Source organism: Battus philenor, unplaced genomic scaffold, assembly GCF_028537555.1.
Source record: "Battus philenor isolate CCGP_79_NKW_IND1 unplaced genomic scaffold, ilBatPhil1.0.hap1 SCAF_17, whole genome shotgun sequence".
Classification (NCBI taxonomy): Eukaryota; Metazoa; Arthropoda; class Insecta; order Lepidoptera; family Papilionidae; genus Battus; species Battus philenor.
Genome location: NW_027181679.1, coordinates 9,428,718 through 9,456,610, shown reverse-complemented (window position 1 = coordinate 9,456,610; position 27,893 = coordinate 9,428,718). Strand labels below are relative to the sequence as shown.

Genomic DNA, 27,893 nt, shown 5'->3' with positions numbered 1-27,893 from the left:
TATTAAGCTTTTCTTACAGTGTCTAATTATTACTATGATTGTTATAAAATTATATTAATGGAAATACAAAATGTTGATTGATTAAATTGCCTTGCTAATTATTACCCATTTTACCTATACAGAAAATATTAATTATGAATATTGCATAAAAAACACACTGTATCTATGTTGTAAGTTTATAGTTTTTCTTTTTTTGAAGCAAATGAAGACAAATGTAATTTGCGAGTTGCATTGAAATTAATTTGTATAAGTTATGAATGTTATTCCCATTTATTAATAAAAATCCAATATTAAAATATTTTTAAACTTTAGCTAGTATAAGAATATTTGTCTCAGAAGACTAGTTCTCCCATAAACATAACAGGCGTGATCAAGACAAATAACTAAAATAAAACTAAATGTAAGCTTTCTCAAATACAAAAAGAAAATATATTGTGTATGTGCGCCTGTTTTGACATTTCTAGACCAATAATTTGTTTTTGTTGTTTGCGAAACTTTCTGCATATTTAGTTCATCGCCAAATTGTTTTTATGAATCAATTTGGATGTACGCTTTTATTTTCTAAATATATTGTGGTACAAAAAGATACATTAACATTAAAATGTTAATGGAAATCTCATAAGAAAACTAATGAACATGCAAACGATGGCCATATTCCCCTTTAAGACAAAATTTTGCAGATATCTTTATATTCTGCAAGTTAACCCTTACATAGATCATGATTTGAATTATCAACTAAAAAAATCATCTATGTTATTACATTTATTTGTTCAACTTTTAAGCTACGCTATATGGTTTTATAAAATAATATTATCTTAAAATTGAGTTAATTTTTTTCCTGAATGCAGACAAATTTTAATACCCGTTTTTAAAGACATTTATGCCGCTTGTATATTTTTTATTTTAAGTTTTAATTAATTTAAAGCAAACTCGTAGATAAGATTGCGGGCTGTTTAATTACTTTTTTACATTTTCGAAAGAAGTTCGATTGAAAAATTAGTTAACAAATAATCAAATTATAAAATAATTAGACTAATATTCAATAAAATCATCACTATGTTTAAACAATTTTGTACTCAGGATTGAAGGATTACTTCGTGCTACTAAAGATTAAATGATCTTCTTGTCATACGAAAACTTGATAAAAAAAAAACAAAGTCGGTCTAACATCATAATTGACAACTGTCAAAACTATAAAAATTAGACTGAGATGAATAATAAAGTGTTATAAATTTTATTTTATATATTTCTCAAGAAATAATTCATAAAGGAAAGAACCTCTATGTAGCATTTGAAAAAGTTAATGAGAAAACTGGATAAGAAGAGGTTAAGTTTAAGCAAAAAAAATTTTCGTTAAAATCCGCAAATCTTTAACGACTTGTACAAAATGGCTTTGAATAATTTTCGCCACCTCGCCAAAATAGTAAATATTAATACATTAAATTTAAATATTCGGTCCATAAGTTCAACTCAAACCATACGACTCGGAATGATACCAATCGTAGTGGAGCAAACAGGGAGAGGTGAAAGAGCATACGACATTTATTCAAGACTTCTTCGTGAACGAATTATTTGTTTAATGGGGCCAATTAATGATGAAATTAGTTCTTTAGTTGTAGCACAACTTCTTTTCCTTCAGTCGGAATCAAGCAAAAAACCTGTACATCTTTATATTAATTCTCCTGGTGGTGCTGTTACCGCTGGATTAGGAATATATGATACAATGCAATATATAACTCCGCCTGTAGCTACATGGTGTGTAGGGCAGGCGTGTAGTATGGCTTCTCTATTACTGGCTGCAGGAGCTCCAGGCATGCGTCATGCACTTCCAAACTCTCGTATTATGATTCATCAACCTTCAGGTGGAGTTAGAGGGCAAGCAACTGATATCCAAATTCAAGCTGAAGAAATACTGAAGCTCAAAGCTCAAATTAATGGTTTATATGTAAGGCATACAGGATTAAAATTAGAAAAAGTTCAGTCTTCAATGGAACGTGATTGTTTCATGTCTCCCACAGAAGCAAAGAGTTATGGACTAATTGATAATGTTCTTGAACATCCTCCGTCTCATGCAATGGAGAGTGAAACTGTCTCCGCAACTGGATCCAGTACAACATCAACAAATTGATTCCAGTAGTTTATGAAGAAGAGACAAAATTATATGGATAACTGATTTAAAATATAACTTTGGTACAGGTTTCATAATATTGTGAAAAAAGTAAATCATTTCATAAAAGACAAAAATATTGTTACATTAATAAAAATAATGTAAATATTAAATCTTTTATTGCATGAGTAGTATTAATTTAATATTGATAGAGTGTATTAAATTATAACATTAGAGATATAATTCTATTGTTATATTTAATAACCTCATAGTATTTTTACAGAATTATCATTATCATAATTTTCACCAAAAGATGCCCCCTGCAGGATATAGGTCTCCCACATAGATTTCCAATATGATTGGTTGAAAGCAGCCTGCATTCAGTGTCTTATGTTGAACTTAGCAAGGTTATCTTTGCACCATGCTGATGAACATTCTACACGGCTCTCACTGGTTTGTAGTCTCCACTTGAGAACCTTTAGGCTATAAAAGTTCTTGAGTGGTGAACCATTGTATAATATTAAATACAGCCTTTTAAGATATTTCATTTGATTAAATGAATGGCAGAGGTGGTAAAACCTTTTTTCCCGTGAACTGGAAAATATATTTTCTAGAATCTTGTAGAAATTAAATTGTACATGTTACATAATTTTACTGATCTGAGTTCATATATTATTTACTTTTTATTAACTTTTTTTCCACAATACAATAATCGAGATCTATCTTTTATCCAGTTGTAGTAATAGGAGATGTTAGAGTAAACAACAAGGCCAGGGTATGTTGGGTAACGAAATGAGACTATGCCAATCTGCCGATAGTTTGCTGTGATCAAAGCACTTCCGGAGTCGCCTCTGTGAAAAAAAGATTAATATTTAATTTTTTGAACAAAAAAAATGAAACATTTCTTTAATTATTTTCATATGTACATTTCATAGCAGTTAATTTACTTAGTAAAATAAAGGTATGAAATGTTTTTTTTTAAATTAATCATACGCTTTTTATTTTTATATGAAAACAAAATTATTAATAGAAACAAATAGCTATCTTTTGTTTTAGTAGCAATGTATCATAAGAAATAAATTATGAAAAAACCGAATCTGTTAGTAGGTTTAAATATTAATGTATATAACTACATTTTAATAATGAAAAATTTCGCAATATAATTTTCAATTGTGGTCCGCCAAGCACGTACACTGACCATTTGTTCAAATATTCGTACAAGTTTATAGTATGGAGTTACTATAAACGTGATAAATCGACCGCAGCGCTTCAGTTAAATAAATTGTAAAAGGTTTGTGCTGTGTATTGTATGAAATGTGTCTAAAATAATTCTAATTCAGTCAATAAGCAATTTTGATTAAAGTTAAAAAATAGTCACTTGTGAATATTTTGTTTTTTTTTTTGTGTAATTACGTTTTATGAGGGATTTTTTTTTCAATTCGGGCAAAGTTATTTTGACAGGTATCTTAAAACACCCCTTTCCTTTCTAACTCGTGAAGTCGTAGTTTTATTTGACAGGTGACATGGGTTCTGCTTTTGTTTGAATATTCTATGAATTATGCCAAAAAAACTTGTTAAGAAAATTCACAGAACTTACTGACTCGGCCTTGGTTGGTTAACTTGAAGGCTTCCAGCACACATCATACCGGGTACCAGCGTACCGACTTTATTGCAAGTACTAAAGGATCTTACTTTCTGTTTAGCTGATTTTAAAATATCAGTACCCTCCTTTGTTTGATCCTGAAAAATATTTTTCACTATTTAATTAAAATACTCATTTTTGTATTACTGAATTTCATTTTTTCACTTTTTTAATCTACTTAATGCATAATTTGTTTAACTTTGAATAATTATAAATAAACATTTAAGTGAGCATGTATAACCCTCTATTCCTCCATTTCTAAAGTAACAGTTGCTATACACTACACCCTTAAAAGACGATATCTAGTCATTGTTGGTTAAGCGACTATATTGGTATTAATTTAATATTTATATCTATACGTTCGAAAATTTTTATACGTTTTATAATAATCATCTTGTCAGCCGCTATCGGCGTCTATACACCCATTGCAAGGTATAGACCTCGCCAAAGATCCAAAATGACCGGTTAAACGCTGCTCCCATTCAGCGATTTCTCCATACCTTGACAATGTTGTTGGTCCACCCAGTGGGCGGCCTACCAACGCCGAATCTACCGACTCGTGGTCGGCACTTGAGAAACTTTCGGCTCTCACAGTCCTTATTACAATATAACTAAGTACTAAAATCGTTTATTTTCTTTTAACTTACGTTTACTAATCCCCATCCTGCAACTACTGCGTAAAGTCCATGGCTACTTTGTTTTGTTATTATTACTCTTTTTATTTTATTGCCCAAAGGTAAATCATCTTTGAGCAGTATTAACCCTATGTCGTTTCTTACGTATCTGTTATTGTATTTTTCGTGAATTAATATACTGTTTACTCTTCTTTTTACTGTCACCTACAATAATAATTATTTTTTTAAAAACAGTTAATTAGGAAGTTAAGTTGTTATTTTCAGTATGACTACCGTATATACCTCACATAATACTAAAAATCATGGTAATAGTAAAAATAAAAACTTAAAAATTAATTTTCTGCATTAATCTCAGTGATGATTTGTGTAAGATAACTTATTCAACAACGACTTCTGGAAACGGACTTCTGAATTTGTGTGACACATGATACAGTCCCACTAATGCGAGTTACCATCAAATTTGGACAAGTTTAGAAATTGGTACGAGATATATTCAAAACATTTTGTGCAATCCTTTAGACGTTAAGAAGTTTTGTGCTAAATGGATACATCATATTTTGACGCTTAAAATATGGTGGTAATGAACTATGTTTTATATTGCCACAGGAGACGGATTATCTATTATTATGATATACACGATATACGAATACAATATTCATAATGGCTATTTTCTAGAGAAGAATTGTCTACAAAAATCAAGAAAAGAGAAGCGTTGGGAGAAAGGTGATCGCCTCGTTCTTTGGTTGGACTGGCTGCACTCTAGAAGTTTCGTGTAATGGTACAATTGCTACATGTGATACCCAACGGACGGCATACTTGAGCGAAGAAATAAAGATGTTGTACGACTCGCCTTCATGTGTTTCTAGCAACTTCGTAATAGGACACTCCGTTCATAAACGTCGCTTCGAGCAATTCATACGCTATGCATCTGTGGGAACTGGTTTGCGGCATTATTTCTGAAGGTGTATAGTGTTATTTATAAATATAGCCATGTAATTTTTTTTAATATAAGTTTTTCGTATGGAACTGCAGTTTACTTCACAGAAAAAAGTTTTATTTAAATTAGGATAGAGAAACTCCCTACATAAACAAGAAAAAAAGCAACAACAGAGTGGTACACTAGCGTTTGCTTTTTTACTCTTGTTAATTAAGGTGAACAACATCCATGAAGTATGACAACGCGTAAGCACATTTGGCCGAATGGTCAACTAAGTATTGGAAGAGGGCTCGTGTAGAATTGTCTATTAGGATACTGTCTCGACTTTGCACGATGCGGATTTCATTTATTACGAAAAAAAAATCCCGCTTTATGGTTTCACGGTATAAAGCCTTTGATAAATTCGTGGAACGGACGTCCTAATCGAAAAGTGGGCCAATGCTTTTCACAATTGTTTTACAAGATGCAACAGTTCATTGATAGACGATGAAACTTTTTTAAAAATCTAAAAACTGATGTTTAATATAATTTTTCATAACCCATAAAATTTCCGTGTATTATATAAACAATTTTTTGTAAAAATCTAGTACTTTTCACCGTATATTTAACTAATTTTATAGCCTGGAACGATCATCTTTGTAGATAGTTGTGAATTTATTATCATTCTAATGCTAATATCTGCTGTGTCTTTCGTATGCCACTTAAGTTCTAACGAATAGTAGATACCGTTTCCTTTAGCCAAAACTTTTATGAAAAAAATTTTGTTAATTAAAGATTATACTTTTTGTGTTTAAAGTATTATCGATCTTTCGTGGCTAACAACAAAAATATGCTAGAAGAAAGAAACGTTCCTGAATCAAACTTTTGATCTTGATTATTACTTGTATCTATATTTACCTTTCTAATATCTTCGTGACCTGCAAAGGCATCTATTCTGGGTTGTTTTCTGCAACCATACAAACAATGCGCTGCTGTTATGAGTATTCTTTGGTTTAAAACGGACGATCCGCAAATCCATTTTCCGTCACAATCGACGAATATAAATACACAATGTGGGTAGGTACGTATTTTTGCAAATTCACCATTAACTACAAAAGGTTCCATTTTTGTATTTTCACAATATTTTATTTGGTACAAAAATAAGATAATTGCAAAAATATAAAAAATCTTTAAACGGTACATATTATTTTGATAGCTTTCACCGTTTGAACATTGTTATGATTTTGCCTGTTTATGGCTAATTAGCTAATTTAACGCAACAGACTAATAACGCAGTTAATTGGGCTAGAGACAAGCGTAATTGAATTTGTATGACATCAACCTTTTCGTAATATAACGATATATACTCTGTGATTATAGTTCTTTCATTACTTCACTGTACAAATTATTTATACAAGTCATGCTCTCTACCGTCATAATGGCTGAACCTTGACAAGGTTAGGCCAAATGAAATATTGGCGGAGTATTTTTAACCTTTGCTTTCTCTAGTAAATTATTACTATTTATTTCGTTAAGATTGGGGTTTAGTTAAAATAATTTATCGTTTTACATATAATTATATTTCCCGCCTGCTTCGGGTGGCGCCTTTTGTGAACGTAATTTCAAAAAAATCATTTTTTAGGTAATTTTTAATACGTAAATAAAATTCTGGCTGTGTTTTATACCTATTAGAGTTAGAAATATAGGGAGGATATACAGGTAGAATATTTGTATTATTATTAATGAACGCTCTCTCAAATCCTTTGCGGATGGAATTTCGAAAAATCCTTCTTTAGTTGATACTTACTTTAGCCAATTTCAACTTCCTAATAAGCCTTATGGTTTTAGAGATAATAAACTATACGAGTACAATATGAGTGACAATATCATGAACATAGCCTTTAGATCTAATGGATTCGGTTTTATCAAGCGCTTAAGTAACTTAGACCAGAGATTCGTGTAACGCCCAGGATCTCCGACGGACCTTAGCTTGAATGATCACTACGAGTTTAGTATTCTGATCCCAAAATCCCCGTTCGAGCTGAAACATTACTCGATCAGTTGCTAATAAAGAATTAACAAGATCATTTCTAAAGCTCACCTACAATACCAAATCTCAACATCACTTTCTAATATAATTTGAATTATAACATAACGAGGTCACTAACAAAGAAACAAAATCTTTATATAAGGAAGTATTCCACATTTGCACTAAATGGTCACAACAACGTTCTCCGGAACGATAAGGCTCAGAGGCTTCAAATTTAATTTAACCGACCAAGCTGAGGTTCGGACTTCTAGGATGCTCTTGTGTCGGAATGCTAAGCGGGTATTATAGACGAGTTAGCTCAGGCCGAGGTCCCCTGTGGGGCCCTTAAACTCCTTGTCACTACATGAAGCGTCCATCGATGTGACCTAAGAGCTGAGCGGCTTTCCAATTCGGTAAAATAGTAGAATGTATGATACCGAGCCTCCTAAATATGGGCAGCAGTGACAGCCAGGGCCAAAAAAAGTAAAGGGCAGAAGACAGGTAGTGTATAATATCTATTAAATAAAAATCTTTAATTGGTATTTTTGTAGGAAAATATATCAATCTTCGTAATATTAGAAAGACAGTGAGGCAGTGAATGTATATAAAATGGAAATCTCTCTATTACCTGTCGAAGGATTTAAGCCTGTCAAAAGCAAATATCAGCACATTTCTGGGACGGACTTCTAATGCATCATTAGTAGGATTGTTTAAATTTTTGCTAGGCAGGGAGAGGAGTCTAGTCGGTGAAGGTCAAAGTCAAAGCATTGCTAGGAAGCCTCTCTATAGCTGTGGGTTGGATCAGTTCTGAGCATCGTACCTGATCACCTCACTTCAACACGGTGGATCTCGGAGAAGTCTTGGAATGCTGGGAAATGACATCTTCAGTAAATAAAATGTTCAGATAGTTGTGAATTTTTATTTTCTATTATTTAATTACAATTACATTACTCTATATTTAATTACAATGTAACTTGCGAGAATTTCTCTTAATCCAATTATAATAGTAAGAAACATTTGTGTAGATCGGCGTGTTTGGATACTCTGAGAATATAAAAGATACCAATCCGATTTGTTGCATGTCCTTTGTGATTAGCGCACTACCCGAATCACCTCTGAAATACAAATGTTAATAATTAAACATCGTAAATGATTTTAATTTTAACATTGAGATACTGTATACGTCGGAATGAGTTAATATTAAAAAAAAAATTACTAATGACGCACTAAAAATACGTTTACACAAGGGAAAATTGTCAGTCTGCAATCATCGCTTACACGGTACGGTCCCGTGCTCTTATGTTGATTGTTCTTAAGTAAGAAAAGGACCCATATTTAGCCACTGCATGTACGGAAGTGGCTAAATATTGGTCCTTTTCTTACTTAGGATGGACTTCCGCAAGGTAACGCCTGATTCCATTAAATATTGATTGTTCTTGTATGCTCTACATCTATTCTTGTAATTAAAACGTGATGAGGAGTATTAACAATAATATTGTTAGAAGTTATAGTAGGCGGAGCCTATCGCAACTGATGGCGGTTGGGGTGGAAAGGTTTTCGAGTGGTGACCGCTGGTGCATAGACACAATGGGTAGGCCTCCACTAATTGGACTGACGACATAGTTAAGATTAGACGGGAATTCGCTGGATGCGGGTAGCGCTGGACCGGTCATCATGCCGACCTTTGGTGCGTCTTCTAGGCGCCTTGCAGTAGGCATCTATTGGCTGCAAAAAAGAAAAAGAACTGCAGTAGTGGCTAGCGTACCGATTATAAGTCATGGTTTTTCCCTACGGCGATAGATAAACCCTCCTCAATTCCATTCAGGAATACATTTTTCTTGAATTTTGAAAAGTTCTCTGATGAACAACATCTACTTACTCAGTAAAAATCTACCAATATTTTTCTAATATCTTCAGATATAAAATGGCAATATGTGGTTGGTGTTATATGATATCCACTGTGTCTGCAATATATGCCACGGCCTTTTTAGTTCGTGGATTTCTATGTCCTCAACGAAACAGTAAAAAGGTTCGGTGTTATCTACGGTTAGTAAGTTTATGAGGAAATACCTTCTGCGTATAAATTTTATTTGATAACCTAAAACGTTCTGGAAATAAATATAGATGCACGGTTACTCACGAAGCCGGACTGGTGTTTTTTTCAGGGCTTCGGGCGCACATCATACCTTTATCTAGGTAACCATATCGTGCGCATGATCGTCGAGTCATCAACCGTTGTTTTGCTCTCTTTAGCACCATTGTTTCTGTATTCGTGAGCCTCTGGAAAGTTTAAGTAACCTTATTCACTAAAAATTAAAGGAAAGGAAGTTAACATTCATTATAATGTTGACAGGCCATCACAACTTTCGCTAGGACAGTAAAAATAAAAGTCAGATCAACAATCCGTTTACCTACATATCTTAATCAAATTTAATTTTGGGTTCGATAATAATGTTAAGATGTGCGTGTACCTTTTTATTTTAGACCATTGATAAGACAGCGTGTATCCTTTTATATAAGACCGTTATTTAGACAGGCAGCATTGGAATTCTTTATATTATCTGATCTGATCCCTCAGCAGGTGCACACTTCGTAAAAAATAAATAATCAAAATCGACTTAGTTATCATCAATTCAGCTGTAGGATGTCCACTGCGCTGCTCTATTCAGGACTAAAATTGTTATTAATCTTTCATATTCATTAATCGGCATAATACCCTTATAGATTACGGCTCGTTTCCTCCGAGAAGCTTGGGTAGCAATAGGATGTTTCCAGAATAGCAAGAGGTTAATGATAGGTCTTTTTGAAACCTAATTATACATTAATTATGTTCTTATTTTGAAGACTTCATAGTTTGAGGAATTATTTTGTATAGTAGGCTATATAGTGTTACTGAAACCACTGTACTGCAACATAAAGCGGGGCGAGGTAGGGGCCTAGTAGAATGGAGCAGCCGATATCCCTCCCGTTTTGCCGCAAACACCTTTGGTGCAGTACAACGGTTTCGGTATTATTGTAAAACCTGTTGCCTTGTGTCAAGTTCTCACGTGTTACCTGTTAAGTTAGTTGCGTGAGCTGCGAAGAATTCTATCTGAATTGTATTTGAAAACATTGTTATGAGTAGAGTTTGACTTACCAACAGGTAAAACAACTTGAAGCTATTTCTTTTATGTTATAGACAAATGCTGTTAGCTATGTTATGGGAATTATGCAATATATATATGTTTATTACTCTAAGGTATTAAATCTATATAAGAAAAATTAAAAGGCACTCACGTTTATGACGCCCCAACCCGCAACACTTGCTAATTCGTAAGTGTGGGACCTTTTTATTGTCACTCGTTGGATATATTTACCCAAAGGTAGTTCATTGTCAAGGCATAAGAGTCCGATGTCATTAATCATCGATCGCTCATTGTATTGTTCGTGGATTACAAATTTCTTAACCGGTCTCATGACAACTACCTTAAAGGAAATAAACGTTTTTTTGTAACGGTAGGAAAACCTTTAAATAGCCTGCTCTCCGGGTCGTAGCTAAAGTCCAAGCAGCTCGATATTCAGAGTACGAACGAACATCTCTATGGAGAAACTTTAGAGCTGGATTTCACTGAGCATCGACGCTGCACTGCAACACGAGACCATCGCGCTGCCGTCCTCCTAGGGTGCGCTTTGAATTAAGGCCCCCATCCACAAGAACCGATACTTGTTTTAGTCGAATATCACGGTAGGCAGGGGATAACCTTAAGATACTCGAATTGGGTTCACGGCACGAGATGCTTGGTGCCACAACCTCGTCGAATCCAACTTTAAGCAGGATCAGATCTCTCCCAAACTCGTTCCGATATGTCCTTCTAATTCATCAGCAAAAGTTGATGATCCTAACTAATCGTTACGTGAACGTATTTCGTAAATTAATATTTATTTCAAAGGTAAATGAAATGGTTGTCTCTGATCTGACGTTGCATAGTAGATAAGAGCTAGACCTAACTACCGTTTTACTTCTTGTAAGGTGTCAATGTTTCTTGTTTTCTCCAACAAATAAATACTCCATTACCTTCTAACGATAGACTGTTCCTTTCCGAATACTATACGAGTTAACGTTTAACGTTTTGCGCGTAACTCGTTATAATGTCTTGCTATGGTTAAAGAAGAAAACTAATAACTCTTAATATTTATATACACAATATTTACTGACTTCTAACTATAAACTCTGGAACCATCAGGATTAGAGACTTGAAATTTAGAAGGAATATTTTTACTCATTCTTTTACTAATTATTAGGGGGACCGGAAAATAATGTCGCTTTCTTAAGCTTAATACACAACTGAATTTTTACAAGTTTTTATATCTAATCAACAATATATTCACCTTCGTTATCATCAACCTTTTACCATCTAGTATCAATTTTAAGGCTAGTGCGGTAAAAATCAATACATTTTTTTTGTAAAATATGTCTACAAAAACGACATTACTTTCCGGTTCCCGTTATAGAAGTCAGCTAACAACGGATTTATCGAAATTTCACATTCAAGCAGGGCAGAGGAGGTGTTCTTTAATTTCGTATGTAATCGGGGAAAAGCTAGTATAAAATAAAACTTGCAAATGTTTTGTCCATTATAAGAAATTGGTATGCAGATTGATCTCATGGGTTTTAATGTTTAGTTACCGTATAGTAAATAAATTTGGCTTAAAAGCAATGGAAAATGTTTGGAGCATCAGATAAACCATCAAGATCACCGACGTAAAAGAATTGCTCGTATGTGTGAGGCCTTTGTATGGGCGTGTGAATATATCGGCTGATATGATGATGATCATAAAATATATAAGGTAAACAAAGATCGTCTACCTTACTAAGGTCTTCATGGCCTGCATATCCTTCTATATTCCATTGCCTGTTGCAATCAGAGACGCAATGCGCTGCAGTCAGAAGAATCATTTGATTCAGTATCGAGGAACCACAAATCCAACTTGATCCACATTCTATGTTCAGGAATACAGAATGGGGGAAATAAGAGATTGTCGTATAGTCACCGCCGACTACGTACGGTTCCATTGAATCGTAGCCATTTGAAAAGGAAACACACATGAATAGAACGACATTTCTCGTAAACATTTCTACGAGCGTGTGATATTTACATTTCAATGATTGGATATATCGTGCTAAATTTACGATCGAATTGTAGAATCAATTTCGCATTTGCCGTGATTTAATGCGTCTATATTGCTGTTAAATTTTTTATTGTTGCTATTAAATTTGATGCGTATACGCGATAAGGTTCATGTAGTCAAAAAATATAGTGATTTCATCACGGATTTTTTTAATACTCTTAATCTTGATTGCGTCGAAAATTAAAGGTAACGTTTTGTAACACACACAAATGTATCTAATATTTATATATTTATATACACCTATATTTACACACAAACTGATGCATACATTTTGTTAAATATTCAAAAATAAGTAATTTGAAGAGTTTAATATTTTTTGTGTGAATTTATTTAAAATTTCTGCGGGTAGGTTATTTATGAGATGGGTTATTGTATATATACATTTCTATAAAATAAAATCATGGCACCATTGTCAATGAATATTCAAGGCGCGCCTGAAACGACTTGGTAATGGATTTTGTGACGTCTCAAGACCCAAGAGTAAAGGGAATGTCCCTCAAATGTCAGTCGCCTGTCAACACTTATCACGTGCCTAAGAAGAGTCCTCTGAGAATTAAAAACGTTTTCTCTTTATTAATAGAAACCCGCTGCGTATTGTTACTAATTTCTGGATATTAATGACCATTATATGTATATATTTTTATTGTTATAGTATACCTAACAAATCAAGAAGTTTTAAATTAATAATAATAGTGATTAATATTTTGTAACTTTTTTTTTACTTTTCTTTAATATTAAATTAAGTTTTTTTAAATTTTAACTTTTAAACTTAAAAGTTTAAAATTGCGTTACGTTTTTTGAAAATAACTTATAATTTAAGTTTAATTTTAACTTTAATGTAAATTAGAGTGTACTCAATGAAAGGCTTTTAGTAGACTTCTCCGAGCGTGTCAATTAAATTGTAAAGCTAGTACAGGCGGAAACGATAGGGTAAAAGTTTCTCGCAGTTTCCTGCTAGACAGCTATAGGACTACTAAGTGCTATTAACTTACTAATTTCGATATAAAGCCGTTCCAGTAGAGCAATTATTACATTGAATCAACAAGTTTAAATATGTTTGTTATTTGTTTTTGAAACTTCTGCGTTAACAAGAGTTATAAAATACACTTAAGAAACCTTAAAAATGAAAATTAATTTATTAATTAATATTAATTTTCACTCAGAGATTTTTACAACGACTATTTGTATAGGTTATGAAAAGAAAGTCTTGTCATATCATGGGAATGTACAAATGTACAAATTACAACTGACACTTATATTTTCTAGTAAATAACGTGATAAGCTGTATATATTACGTAAACGACATAAAGAAAGAACACATGTCCGACTACCACGTATTATATAGACGTAGTACGTAATCATATAGACGTAGATAAGGCGTGGGACAGGTGCCAGGATCGTGCAATATGAAAATCTCTAATCCCTCGCAATCCGCCTAAAGCTCGAGTGAATAAGTACGTTTTTATGAAAAATATTATTGTAGGACATTTATATTTTTATTTTTAAGGTATAGTTTGTTATTGTTATATTATAAATCGGTGGCTTCGTAAATAACTTGCGGCTTTTTGATGAATTATTTTTGACTTCGATTATTTGAAACATTATTTCTATATTTAAAATAACGTGAATACTTACATCAATTAATTGATTCCACTTTAAAATTCGTTAAAACCAATTACCAATCAGTATTAATTGTCATTAATTATTTAACAAAATTTTATGGATTTATCAAGAGAATTAAAATAGATGTGTTCAATTTTTAATATTTAAATTCAAAACAGATTCATTTTAATAATATGTTTTAAATGAACCTAATGTGAGTTAAAATAAAATTAACATAAAACTTTTTAAATTTAATTAATATTCTATAACTGCGCGCAAAAAAAGTTTAAATTGTGAAATATGCGTCGTACTATAAAAGACCTTGGTCACTCCTTTTAAAAATCAAATACTATAAGCGCCAAACATACATAAAACATTTTAAAGTTTACCTCCGTTTCATTTCCCCGAATAAACAAACTGAACACGCCAGAATTAATTTTCACTCTCCAGTATAAAACTCATTTCTATGTAAATTTACTGTTAAAATGCTAATTTAAGTTCAATGGAAATGGAACACTACAGTTTAGAGACTCAGTGCTTTGTTAAAATTTATTTCTGCAGTGCTAATGAATATTATAATTACTTTAGTTTAAACATAACAGACTTTACTTTTAATCAATGATATTTGTAAGAAAATAAGAAATACCTTTTTTAATAATAATTTTTGTGAACTTTACATATTTCGCACTTTCTTCGTCGCTTTCCCTATTAAATATCTCTATAATTTAGGAGTTTAATCACTAATGTAAACTTCTTCCTGTCTTTTTCAAGGCGAAACAATTGCTGGATGAAGATTATTCTGGTCTATTTACAAACGGTTCGTAATTTTTTCTTTCCATATTCGATTTAGTAAAGCTAAATGTTTAACTAAAGATGTACTTACTTCTAATAATTATTTACATAATATATATTAAAATAATGTATATAATTTTAATACCATAGTCGACAATCTCTGGAAAAAAAAATTGAAAGTTTATCAATTTTTATTTTAAATTTAATCTTAAGTAATTTAGGTTTTAAACATCCCTCTAATTTAAGCAATAATTTTTTTTTCCAAAAAATAGGACAAGAAACAAAAAAAAAATTAACCTTTCACTATTAAATATAGCAAGTTTGATATTCGGGCTGATAAATATTTACAAACCAGCGTGATTGTACAATAAATTATGTTTAAGACATGCCCTGACCTACTCGATTTGACATCTCAAGTCCTCTAAAGTTTAGAGGATGCTTTAAGTTCGTGAACAGTCATTGATAGGCAGACAGGCCGATTGCTCATGTGTGTAAAAGCATTAAAGAGTTGAAAGTATAATTCCTTTGCTGCCAATGTAATACCTATTCAAAATTAATGGTTTTATAAGTAATAAATAAAACGATATTTTCAAAATTCGAGCTACTACGTATTAAAATTATTTATTGTTTACTATCTATTCTAACAGACTACGTACTGCTAGAAGCTACTGGTCTGTCGTAATTCATATTTTTTTTCTTGTAAAATGATCACTTTATACAAGATTTTTAGAAGAAGGTTTAATACTTTTTGCTGCCAAATGAATTTCTCAATCACCCCTCCAAAGCTATAACCAATCAACATCTATAACATCTGATAAAAAGAGAAACATTTAAACTACGTTTCAAAAAACATTTGTTAAATGAACAAAAAAGAACGAGAACATATTTTTTGCGTAATTTTATTTTTATATATTTTTATGAGTAATATAGGTATGCTAATTCCAACGTTTGAGCAGCTGGTAGAGAATACATAGCGAATTACATTTTACTATAGTTACACTGTGTGTACCACATTTACTTTAGATGTTTTTCTTTTCATTCCATTACTATTATTTTGTAGCTAGTTTGAGTGTAAATGCTTCACTAGATAATTATTAAAAATCAGTATTTTAGTGTGATCACGACATCACTACACTATGTTGAGTGATCTCGAAGAACTCTTATATTAACCATAATCTATAGTTAATATAAAAAAGATACTTGAATAATGTAATTGTCTCTTTATAACTGTAATATTGTGTGCATTTTCTGTAGTATAATAAAATTATTTTACGACGTAATTAAATAAGCCATTATTGTACCTGCTCCAGATTGACACGTATATGTATTTATTTTGTCAAAATTTTACCTTCTAAAATACATGAAGGTTATCCTGTTACAGCCTGTATTTAAAAAAAAAAGTTTATAATCATAGACAGTTTACATAATTTCTTAAATCCGACTAGCGCAGCATAGGACTTCCTTCCAAACGGTAGACGCTGGTGATCTGCGGCGAAGGCCTAAGTCCTACGGTTGAAATGATAATAAAAACTTATCTTTTCTCGAAACGTCATTTCTGAGCTTAAATATTTTATATGGAGCCAATATGAGCTACAGGGTAGAGATCAGCTGTTGTAAGACGCTGTACTGTCTGCAATTCTTCTTCAGCTGAATATCTTGGCGTTACGCTATACTTTCTTCATCAGCTAAGTTGAGCCACGCTATGTATGATTTTAAGCTTTGACCAATTGTTTAATCAAAGAGCACATTCACAACAAGGTCTTAAGTTACGTCTCAAACAGCTTAAAAACAAATTGTAAATAATTTCGTGTTCCTTTAGTAACTAGTTAAGACTGTATGAGGTTTAACGACGAGCTGCGTGGTCGATCGCTAGGACTATAGATATGTGTTGTGGGATTCTTCCCAGGGCCGGTAGGTCTTGAAGTAGTAACAACACCAAGTGCTTCGAGCGTCGCCCGTATTTATACCGATGTAAATGAACAATTTTATTTCTGTGGAATTCCCCTTTTCGTTGCACTGCTGACGATGATGTACTGGTGCTCATATAATACCGATGTGAATAAAGATTTAAATTTCTGTGGAATTCCCTTTTTCGATGCGCCGTTGACGTTGACGGAATGTTGATACTACAGTGCAAACGGTTATTGTGACTGCAACCGTGTAATGGAGTAGTGAATAAGGAACGCCGCATTGGTTTCAGTCGACAAGAGCAAGTTGGCTATGACATTTCTCGACGACGACGTCACTATTTTAGGTTTCATCTCGCTAAGCGGACAGTATCACTAATAATTAAGGAAGTCACGCTTATCTTGTTGCTTCTTAGTACAAAAATTTGGATGCGAAGTGGTTATTTCCTTTTTCAATGTGTTAAACATTTAGTGAAATATTCAGTTTAGTTCTATTATGTTGTCTGCGCAAATGAGTGTTCTGATGATTTTTCCATAAAAAATAACTACCGAGTTGTTTCAAATTTTGAATAAGCTTTTAATATTGAATCTCCATGTATCGAAAAGTTTATTTTTAAGAGTTTTTTTTTGATGATGTTTTTATGGAACATGAATAATATGTCATATAATGTTTGCTTATTTTTCTGCTACGGATTGTTACTTTATTTAGACCCTGATATAAATATTTTCTAATGATAATATACAGGGTGTTTGTTGGTAGATAAGAAAAAACCGGTATGAACTTTTCCTAAGTTTTGATTCATATTAATTTTGTTTTTATTAATTTTGTAGTTTATTTCATAGTATATTTGCTGACTACTTTTTTTACGTAATGAATCTCCTTAGATTACACATACACATAATTTTGAACCGTATTTTCGAATTAAAATTGTTATCATATCTTTTGTTATCTTTTATGGATAACTAAAGAAATTAATAAACTGCCAAAAGCCAGAGATTTGTAATTAATATATTTTCTATTTTCATTTGTTTGCACGATAAGGTTTGTGTTTAGAGTTGTTTGGCTAGTTTGTTAATGTTTACATTAGTGTTCATGTAAAAAATTATTATTAATTTACCAAAACATTTTTTTTAGTAAAAAACTGTTTTTATTTTAAATTAACACCTGTTTTTTTTGGATAATGACAATATGAAACCTATAGTAAAATATTTTTGGGAAGGAATATCAATTATAAAAACGTCATTTAATTCAAATACAACATCAAATCACATTATATTTTCTATAATAATACATATAAGAATTTTCTCTATAAATATGTTTATGTACTTAACATCTATATTATATGTAAATAAGCGATATAATGGAAACGAAATGTAAGATTATCGAGTTGATTTTTCAAATAAAAAATAGTTGTGAAGAGTATGATATTAAAAAACGTATGTATGCGATCAAAGATAAAATCATGTTTTATTGTTAAGAAAATAGTTTAGGCTTATTTGATATAAATCCTTCTAAGCCTAATACAATATTTTTAATACCTTTTCATGACTATATTAGAAATACATATATAATTTTCGATTGTTGTACCTTATACGCACATTTATATGCATTTAAGATAGTGTACTCGCACGGACCTAATCCAGCTGGGCGAATTAAGTCCGTTCGAAGGCTTTATCATCGGTTAATATATTTGTATTCTTATGGAATAAAACATTTTTAGCATAGTAACATGAGGGTATTATTATAAACTTACATTTAAGACCGCTTAATATTTGGCCATATTCAAAAACATCAATTTATTTACGATTTATTTTTATTAATATTTCTTTTTATATATGAATGCTATACTCAATATTTTGGGCAAATTGTTAAAATATAAAATTAAAAATATTTAAAAAATCTAATTATAAATCTTGCTCAACTTCGTAATATTATATAATAAACATAGGCAATCATTGGTTCTCTCGTTTTTGGGTGTTTCGTTATATGATATGTTTTCTGAACGAATAATATTAATTTAATTGAAGAAGATGAACAAAATTCATACGTAATTATATTAAATAAAAGACTACTGCTATTTGCACTTTTTACTTTCATTTAAAAATACAAAATAATCAGTGAAATAAATAACAATGACTAGATTTGATTGAAAATTAAAAAAAAATGTTCCGCAATTACCCGTAATACTTTTAGTTATATGAAACAGTGCATTACACGTTAAATAAAAACAAGATGTCTTTTTAGTTATACTACTGAAAAGATATTTTGTTTTCATTTAGTAATACTAGTTATCAATGTTTTATGATTATGATGTAAATTGTAACAAAAAATGTAATAAGAATAATTTTAAATAACTGTTTTTCAAATAGGAAGAAATTGAAATCGTTTCACATAATAAGAAGTATATATGTACTCTCAATAAAATATTGTTCATAAGTTATAATTTATCGTGATATAATATTTGCGCGAAGCATTGAACAGAATCGGCAAAGGCAAATGTTTTTGAGTTTCTTTTAAACAATTTCCTTTGTGTGTTTTAAACAAGTGAATTTTAATTTTGTTACATTAAATTCAACAGTAAAGTATTAAAATAATAAATGAAAATATTTAGGTAAAAATTGTGAATATATATTCAAATAATGAGAATTTCTATCAGAGAACAGGAAATTCATACAGAAGTATTCACTTTTCTATTGGAACTAGAAATAAGTTAGTTATATTTTGTTCTGAGATATTACATCTCAAGCTTATGTGTTACTATTATTTTTTGAAAATACGAATAAATACTGAGACATATTCCATTAACGTAAATTTTTCATATTCAAGAGTCTTTTATATCCGTATTTAATATTTTCTAGTTCCTTAGTATAGCAGAATTATGTCAATGAAATTAAATTTGTTTGCCTAAATAGTAAGTATTTGGCAAATAAATCTAATTTGGAAACTGTTTAATTTATTTGCTAAGAGCGTTGTCTTCGTGAGCTTTCTTCACCACGGCAAGCTTGGAGTTGGGGTCCTGCGGTTGGAGTTGCGCGTAAGGGGGAGCTCGGGTTCCATGGAGCACTAGTGACCAGCCTCGCAGCCAACCTGATGCTGAACTGGGTCCCGAACCTCCATTGAATCTCGCCTTTTGTAATGAAATATATTGAAGTTACAAATGCTTATCTCTTATCAAATCTCGTACAAGGCAAAGCGTAGACGAGTTTTAAGTGTTGGCGCTAAATGATAAAAATTTCGTGGACAGGGCGCTGCACTAATTTGACTTTTCCCAAAGATCTTAAAACTAGGACCTCACTTTAGTCTGCGTAAAATCGTCAGTCACATTGCAAGAACGAGCTCGTAAAATCTGAAAAGGCTTATAGTTATAAGCAATGTAGAAAATTAAAGGGATAGAGAACGGTCAGCTACTCGCTGAACTGACGCCATTTCAAAAGCGCGCAACACAACCATGCACGGATCGTCAAAACTTTCCGAAATTAGAAAAGCTTGCACAAAAATCATAATAGAGAATTATACGTTTAGCCACGAATTTCAGAGAATCTCTTATTATTCTGAAACACGTAATTTAAAATTATCTTAAGATTTTCATCCATTAATACTGTTTAATTTAATAATAAAACTTGCAGATACAAGTGTTGATTTATAGCACTGAAACGTTTTCTCTCGTTTCGGGACTCATTGGAAAGCTTAAGGAGCCTTGTAAAAGGTTATGCTCAATTGCTATACGAGATCGAATCAGGAATAAGGAGATTCGTAAAACGAAGTATTGTAACCGGCATAACATAGCGGATTGGCAAGTTAAAATTGTAGAGACTACGGACTGGCAAGCGCAGAGTAAAACACTTGGCCACAAGGTGGACAGACTAATTTGATAAGACCGGAAGACGCTTTTGGGAGTCAATGTAGGTCTACGTCCATTAGAGGAGGTTGAGCGAAAGAAATGATGACGATGACGGCTTAAGATCGTTACAGATATACAATGATAAAACACAAATTATCATAACTGTTACAAAATTAATTACTAAAGTAATAAATCACTTCCGTGAATGTGGATTTAATGTAATAAAAGTATAATTAATTACCTCCAACATCCAAGTTCCTTGTGGATATTCGCCCCATGTGTGCGTTGTCATAAAAGGCCATTTAGTGAATCCGTCCTTGGAGTCGTCGTCATTGGCTCGCCTACTCAGGATCATGGACCTAATATAAAATTTATGACAACGTGTGAATTGTTATAGTGAAATTTAGAATGTAAGAAAATTCTGTGCACGAGTTGTCTTTCATTTTAAAGTGACTAATTTTCTTGTGGTCTTAGTTATAAAGAAATATATATTTTCAGATATTTTTTTTTCTTCTTCATTAAATTTTAAGTAATAGGTCTTAATTCGTAATACGTCTTACAAAAATGTTGCGATGCGTAGTATGTTTTAATAGGATTTTATGATATATTTATGCAATATCTATTTCAACTATTGATATATTATTTATTTTTTATTATAATTATATTATGACGTTGTATATGCCATTCTTATTGTAAGAATGGCATATACAATAAAGGCGGATCGTCTATCGGAGAATATATATGATCTTCATCTCTATAAGGTTACATAAAAGTTTACGAACTAAATAAAACTATAAAACAGTCGTAAAATGATAAGAGTCTTGAAACTCTGGAATTCCGAAGTCGACGCTAGTACCTGGTTCCCATGGGGCTGGTGAGGAAGAACTCCAGATCACCGCGGCGGCTGGCGTTAGCGCTGACAACAGCCTGAACATGTTCCAAGTAACGCACTTCGCTGCCGGTGCCTGCGCACGCCGCTGTCTCGATTCGAAGGGTCACGCTACCGTCCGACGGGATTTCTCTATTGGATACCAATGTTTTAATTATTTCCCATCTTACTTAAACCGTAGATAACCATCAACAGTCTAATGTCACGTCGACAAACATTGCAATTGATTTTGCACTCCAAACCCACACAAAAACTTTTGGCTTTATTTTACAAATAAAACTACCACACGTATACTAATGCGATGTATGTTTTGAATAGGCAAGATAATTCCCTGTTCTTTGTAAATAAAAATCGACACTCGATTGTATAGACCAAAAGCGTTTCCAAGCGTACATAAGGCATCTGGTATCGTAACAGAAGTTCATATGAACAGGCACAGTGTTTCCCAAATAAGCCACATTGTTACACTGGAGATCTATTAACCTTTCAATTAGCTTGACATTACGTCAAAAACTTCTGAATTGCCTTGAACTTCATAAAACATAACTTAATGAGCGACGGAATGTAAATAATTTTTAAAGTTGACGTAGACTGCTTGTTTTTGACATTTTACACGACATTACCAGAGCATTCAGAAGAAAACTCTTGTCTATAACACAGTTACAATTATTTACCATGTATTTTTATCATGTATTGTCTTTGTTTTATTTTTTTTTGCTATGCTTGTAGCTTCAATTAGGATAGTATTTTATTATACCTAATTGAAATTAAGATGTTCTATATATCTGTTATTAACGTATATTCTTATTTTAAGATTTCCTGTAACATAACGTGACTTAAAAATAAAATATTATAAACGTGTATGTTTTGAAAAAGCCTTTTTATTTGACCTTCGATCGTATTAAATACAAACGCTTGCAAAACACGGACAAATTCTCTACTTGAACATTTGAATTTCGAACAATTTTTTACAGTTTAATAAGCGTATGGACGTGGTATAATGATTAAATTATTTGTGCAAATAGCCCTGTAGTAGCAAATAGCCCATCAAGACAATATTGTGCTGTGGTGGTGTATCTACAATAAAACTTTAGCATAAAGTGCTTAACACGTTCACTGCGGCTTGAGGTCGATTCAGCCTCATGGTAGACTTTGCACTGGTGCGGCGCGTAAAACTCGTGTTTTCTCTCTAGTGCGGCGGCTGTTTACACTCAACCGTATGAGGTATGACAAAGACAAATATAGCTTTCTTTATGTCTGCGAAGCATTGACTCAATATTGTAAAAAAATATTGATGAACATGAGGCAGAAAAGGCCTCAACCGCACTACTAGGAAGTTCAACTTGAGGCTGATTCGACCTCAGCCGCACCAGCTGAAAGTTCTTCAAAATTGGGCCCGCAGTGAACGTGTTAATGTAAATATGTAACTTTACGAGCACAACTGACTTAGCTATGAGCTTTGATATCTTTTATAATAGATCATTAATATACACACGTGTGAGTATTTATGGAGCCAGCTTCGCAGTGGTACCGCGGAGGCACGGACCTCCAGTTCGCCGCTAAAGCTGTCATGGCACCCGCATCAAGAACGCCAAAACCAAACAAATGGTTAAATTCAAGCCCCACTCCATTCATTGTCCAATGAAAACGACCCTAAAACAGAAACTAAAATATAAAAGCGTGACACGCGACGATGAATTATCGTAATATATTGCATTAAATTGACTCTAACGTTGATTAATGTTTCATATATTCAAAATTATAATTGTATTTGCTTTGAAACTTGCATTTAAATTACGAGGATTTTATAGGTACATATATGTGTGTTTAAGTACATACTCATGCTACATAATTAGTAATACTATTCAGAAATATTTATCATCGACACATCAGCCGATAGACTTCCACTGCAAGGCATATGCCTTCTCCAAAGATCGCCACAATAGTTCACACTTCCTGACTCTGCGGCTGATTTACGCCGCGTCTGCTGGTTCTTGGTCACTATGGGACGACTGCTTATAACAAAAAGTCTACTGTATAGGTTTGCATGATAGATTTTTTAAAATTAATCTTCAGATGCATTTTTGCTTAAAATCTGTAATTGTACTGTCAAATGGTTTTATAAAGAAAAACCAAATTAATTTTAATTTTTATTATACAAATGTTACATTCGTACAATTTTTTCTACAGCTGTGATTTTTACTGAACAATTAAATAGGTAATAGTTCTATGCTTTTAAATATATCACACGTTTATTGCCTACCTTTGCGTCATATAAAGAATTCCTCTTTGACGTAAGAACGGTTAAGTGTTGTATATCACGCCAAGTGAGACTCGGGCTAAAACAAAAAGGTTATTAATTTTACGTCATAAAAGAAATTGCTTACCATTCCACTTGTTAGAAGCTGAATAAAACGTTTTGATATTTTTTGAATTCGAAACATTAAGAAAAACAGCCTTTATCTATAGTAGACTTTTGAACATTAAATAATGATTACTTATAATACAAAATTAAGTTTTTAATTTTATTTCGTACACTGAATGACTTGATGACATGATATTTTCATTGCAATCAACAAATATATTTTATTTAGTTTTGGTTGTAGCCAAATTGTATTTGGAATCGATAGATAGATGTTTTATTTATTATATGGCTAGTATGAAAAACGAAATTCTTTTTTTTTCTTGGAATTTTTTCATTTTTTTCTTCATAAAAAATTTCGTCGGGATTTGATGAAAATATAACAAAAGATTAGCCGATTTAATCAAGCTGTTTTTGTGTTTTAAGCTTAGAAATACTTATGGTGATTTTTTATAAACATATATCGTAAAGAAGTCTACATAAATATTAACTTTATTAAAGACATTAGGATGGGGACCACAAAAAATCCGTTTGAGTTTAGTAAGGACATGTGGCAGATCAGCGCTCTTTTGGAATCCTTGTAGCTTCAAGTTGAAAGATGTCATTATTAGGAATGTCAATCTAGTCTTTATCAAACTGAACTTTTCTGGATTTTGTTTCGTGACATATACAAGTAGTTTATTATATGTGATCCTATGCGGATTATAAAATTAATAAATGACTATTATTAACACTACAAGACTAGTAAAGAATAATTATGTACTTTGCATGAAGAGCCAGAGCAAAAACGCCTGCGGCTTCCGGCGCGGCAGCTGAAGTGCCGGAGTGTGTTGCAGTACATTTTCCGTACAAGTCTGTGGTGGCTACTCCAGTGCTGGGGTCTCGTGCACCGTTGCTGAAAGTACTTGCTAAGGTGGAAGAGCAGGATTCGTCGTAGTGAGCGTTCTGGCCGTCGTTTATAGCACTGCAAAGTGTATCATTCGTTACTAAGAATGCACGATACGACACAATAATTTTAATTTATATAACACCGTTGTAGTCAAGCGGTACATGAGTTATGGTTTTACATAGCTCGTTCGATTTAGAGCACTTTATATATGAAATAAAAAACATATTATTAATGATGAGTGATACTGAGAATGTGTACGCCGCACAAGACGTCTAGTGCTGAAATGGTAAAGATGATTAAGAGTGAATACATTACCTCTGCTCGAAAATGACGAAGAAAAACTTCATGAGGTATGGATACCTTTGAGCAAATTACAATGGCCTGTGATCTAAGAAAATTACGTTAAAATACCTATTAATAGACACCGTCCACATGGATGCTGCATATCCATCACAGTTGCAATCATCGTCTTCACCGCCATCACCACTGGCCCAAACGTAGATATTACCCAGTCCGTTACGACCCTGATAACAATATACTCACAATAAATCAATTTTTATATAAAAGTATTACTCCAAAATATTTCATTTTGGTAAAGAATGAAATGCAACTTCACATATATTAATTTGTGACGTGCGTAGCGATTTTTAAACGCGCTTCATCAAGTACTCGTATGTTACGTGAACGGAGCTATGCTCTCTCTACGGGGCGCCCAAGAAAATGTTTTTGTTTGTAGATGTATGTTGGATACACATTAAATTAATGTTTTTGAGTAGTTATTGTAAAAAATTTAATCATGACGATAATTCTGTCATACAAACCATGTATTTCCTTAAAAGAAACTGTCAGAAACCTTACATTTTGAAGAAAATTTATTACAGTACAAATTATAAAAGCCCTCTTTGTCGCTGACTTTTGTAAGAAGTCGACATTAAGAAGATTGATGTTGCATAATTTTGTGTTTAACTAACTTACAAAAGATAACTTAAAAGGTAATCACTGTTTGTATCTTTTAGCTTCATTCATCATCGCATCAAAGGTCTTGAAACCATGTTGGATGAGTCCATGTGAAGTTTGATTTTTGCGACAAATCTTAAATTGCACATAATTTTATTGTTCTGAAAAATTTAGTAATTGATATGGTACATGGTTTTGCATTGACACCTACATAGAATATTTTTCAGCTGTTCAAGAAAATTTAGGTTTTTGTATACGTATAGTGGTAGGGCTCTCGACTCATGCCAAGCGTTTAAATATTAATATTTCTATTCAATTGTTATTTGTCTATTAAGTAAGTATAATTAGCTGTCAAGTTATTAAGTCGAAAATGTTTGTTATTTTATGAACAATAAATAAACACTAAAGTCAATTTTATTGTTTTGTATTCGAATTGCCTAAGGCACAAGAAATAACTCATTGTTTGTAGAGATCTCAAGGGATTATATTAAATATTATCCTTCGTTCCGCCGACCTCTTTTATTTGTGAGAGAATAAACAAAAGAATACTTTTATCTCGATGTATTGTAAAAGGAGGAAAGTTTGTTAGGCGTTGTTTTGTATAAATAACTATGGCAGGTGTTCCAACGTTGAATAAAAGCGTAATTATAAAAATCGTAATTTTTTAATCGCGTAGTGATAACAAAAATAAATGTTGTTCAATACAAATTATTCCTTTGTATATTTACTAAATAACTAATAATAATAAGGTTAATTTTAAAATAGCAAAATTTTATGTCCGTTTTTGTTTGAGGTTATATTATAATATTATAGTATATATTTCATTTTCTTGTGAAGTTTATTTTTAATCGATTCACGAAATTCAAAATATTAAATTTAAACAAACTATTATTTTAGGAAAATATACTGCATTTACCTAATTAAGTACACGCATAAAACAAAACGTGTGACGTAAATGAAAGCTCTCGTAATAAAACGAGTAGCGGTATATATACAGGTATATATCGGTACAGGGCAAAATTATTGTTATACATAGAATGTTAAATGAGTCATTCATTTTGATATCGAGTCGGGATTTAATAAAGGGAATATTCGCCGAATAATTCCTTTGTTTATACGGAGCGAGACGTATTTTCGCGTACACACATTAGTTGCGTAAACCTCGGGCCAAACGATTCTCTTTCGCTGGATTCCCTCCACAATAGACTGTGGTTACCGCATTAATCGCGGTCAGATATAACAATGAGGTATTTTCATTGTATAAGGATTTACACTAGCGCCCTCTCTGTTATATTTATAATATACTGTCACGTTTTGTTTGAATAGATTAAAAAAATGAACAGTTCTCATAAATGACGATTATTCGACTCAAAATCAGTCATAATAACTAAAAGTGTATGAACCATAAAATGACTAATGTGTCATGTGTCTTTCTTCGTGACGTTTTGAATGTGTCAAGATTGACTAACATTTACTTCTAGCACCATCTATTGATCAACAACGAGAACTACGGTATATAATAATTATTTCTATGTTGTGAAAAATTTTGTACGTTAACTTCCCATTCTTTATATTTTGCAAGTCTGATAGAATGTTTTAATAGAAAACGTTGATTGTTTACCTGCTACACCGAGTTATGTAATAAAATATCAAATGCTTCTTTATATTTGTTAATTACATAGATAGAAAAATTATTATTAGTTGATTTACACAAAGAAATCTTTAGATAGGAATATAAAAAAGTGCATCAAAGCAGTTTTATTTGGTGTAAGATGTTGCAAAAGTACATGATATATAGTTCATAATGCCTGAAGCTAAACCCAGTTGCTTCCAGAAATTTATTTACTTAAATGAAGATATTTTTGTAAATTTTCAATTCTAATTGTAATGTTTAAAATAAATTAAGTAATAAATGTTGTTATGTATAACATAATAATTGTTTTAAATAAGCGCGCACATATTGATATTTTAAAAGAAATATTAATAAAAAGAATTAATAAATTTTGTTTACATCATATTATGTGATACATAAGAACGACGTTATAAGTATAAGATTTATCGTCTTCTTTAACGGAGCTGTAGTATAATTTTAGAAAGATCTTCAGAATTAGGTCAAATATTGACAAAACAATGTACAAGATATACATTGTTTTCT

The 27,893-nt window shown here is 32.0% G+C and overlaps 4 protein-coding genes across 4 annotated transcripts in view; 1 reads left to right on the top strand and 3 right to left on the bottom strand.

The window, feature by feature from the left end:
* The first annotated feature begins 1,205 nt into the window (after nucleotides 1-1,205).
* ClpP (Caseinolytic protease proteolytic subunit) lies at nucleotides 1,206-2,253 on the top strand. The gene has a single exon (XM_068763109.1). It carries the CDS (start codon nucleotides 1,388-1,390, stop codon nucleotides 2,126-2,128), a length of 741 nt encoding a protein of 246 aa, XP_068619210.1. The 5' UTR covers nucleotides 1,206-1,387; the 3' UTR covers nucleotides 2,129-2,253.
* Nucleotides 2,254-2,709: 456 nt separating this feature from the next.
* On the bottom strand, nucleotides 2,710-6,425 carry LOC137920074 (clotting factor G beta subunit-like). Its single transcript, XM_068763305.1, has 4 exons — nucleotides 6,219-6,425; nucleotides 4,397-4,588; nucleotides 3,705-3,847; nucleotides 2,710-2,958 (listed from the first exon to the last, which is right to left on the bottom strand). The coding sequence occupies exons 1-4, from the start codon at nucleotides 6,423-6,425 to the stop codon at nucleotides 2,784-2,786; spliced, it is 717 nt and encodes a 238-aa protein (XP_068619406.1). The 3' UTR covers nucleotides 2,710-2,783.
* A 1,862-nt stretch (nucleotides 6,426-8,287) lies between these two features.
* LOC137920055 (chymotrypsin-like) lies at nucleotides 8,288-12,382 on the bottom strand. Its single transcript, XM_068763287.1, has 4 exons — nucleotides 12,176-12,382; nucleotides 10,606-10,794; nucleotides 9,470-9,609; nucleotides 8,288-8,444 (listed from the first exon to the last, which is right to left on the bottom strand). The coding sequence occupies exons 1-4, from the start codon at nucleotides 12,380-12,382 to the stop codon at nucleotides 8,288-8,290; spliced, it is 693 nt and encodes a 230-aa protein (XP_068619388.1).
* A 7,310-nt stretch (nucleotides 12,383-19,692) lies between these two features.
* amon (amontillado) overlaps nucleotides 19,693-27,893 on the bottom strand; it is a 47,092-nt gene continuing 38,891 nt past the window's right edge. The window contains exons 9-15 of the mRNA XM_068763286.1: nucleotides 25,193-25,305; nucleotides 24,656-24,856; nucleotides 23,794-23,869; nucleotides 23,026-23,183; nucleotides 21,498-21,662; nucleotides 20,883-21,000; nucleotides 19,693-19,927 (exon numbers count right to left, since the gene is read on the bottom strand). Of these exons, the coding sequence (XP_068619387.1) occupies nucleotides 19,754-19,927; nucleotides 20,883-21,000; nucleotides 21,498-21,662; nucleotides 23,026-23,183; nucleotides 23,794-23,869; nucleotides 24,656-24,856; nucleotides 25,193-25,305 (1,005 nt within the window). The 3' untranslated portion in view covers nucleotides 19,693-19,753. The remainder of the gene's footprint in view (nucleotides 19,928-20,882; nucleotides 21,001-21,497; nucleotides 21,663-23,025; nucleotides 23,184-23,793; nucleotides 23,870-24,655; nucleotides 24,857-25,192; nucleotides 25,306-27,893) is intronic.

What these genes read in the sequence shown, in the direction of transcription:
- LOC137920074 (XM_068763305.1), bottom strand. Translation starts at nt 6,425, where the DNA reads ATGGAACCTTTTGTAGTTAATGGTGAATTTGCAAAAATACGTACCTAC. An exon ending in GTCACGAAGATATTAGAAAG is followed by an intron (nt 4,589 to 6,218) that starts GTAAATATAGAT and finishes TTATTATTGTAG; the next exon opens with GTGACAGTAAAAAGAAGAGT. An exon ending in AACCAACCAAGGCCGAGTCA is followed by an intron (nt 2,959 to 3,704) that starts GTAAGTTCTGTG and finishes TTTTTTTCACAG; the next exon opens with AGGCGACTCCGGAAGTGCTT.
- ClpP (XM_068763109.1), top strand. Translation starts at nt 1,388, where the DNA reads ATGGCTTTGAATAATTTTCGCCACCTCGCCAAAATAGTAAATATTAAT.
- LOC137920055 (XM_068763287.1), bottom strand. Translation starts at nt 12,382, where the DNA reads ATGGAACCGTACGTAGTCGGCGGTGACTATACGACAATCTCTTATTTC. An exon ending in GCCATGAAGACCTTAGTAAG is followed by an intron (nt 10,795 to 12,175) that starts GTAGACGATCTT and finishes ATTTCCTTTAAG; the next exon opens with GTAGTTGTCATGAGACCGGT. An exon ending in CGGGTTGGGGCGTCATAAAC is followed by an intron (nt 9,610 to 10,605) that starts GTGAGTGCCTTT and finishes TAAACTTTCCAG; the next exon opens with AGGCTCACGAATACAGAAAC.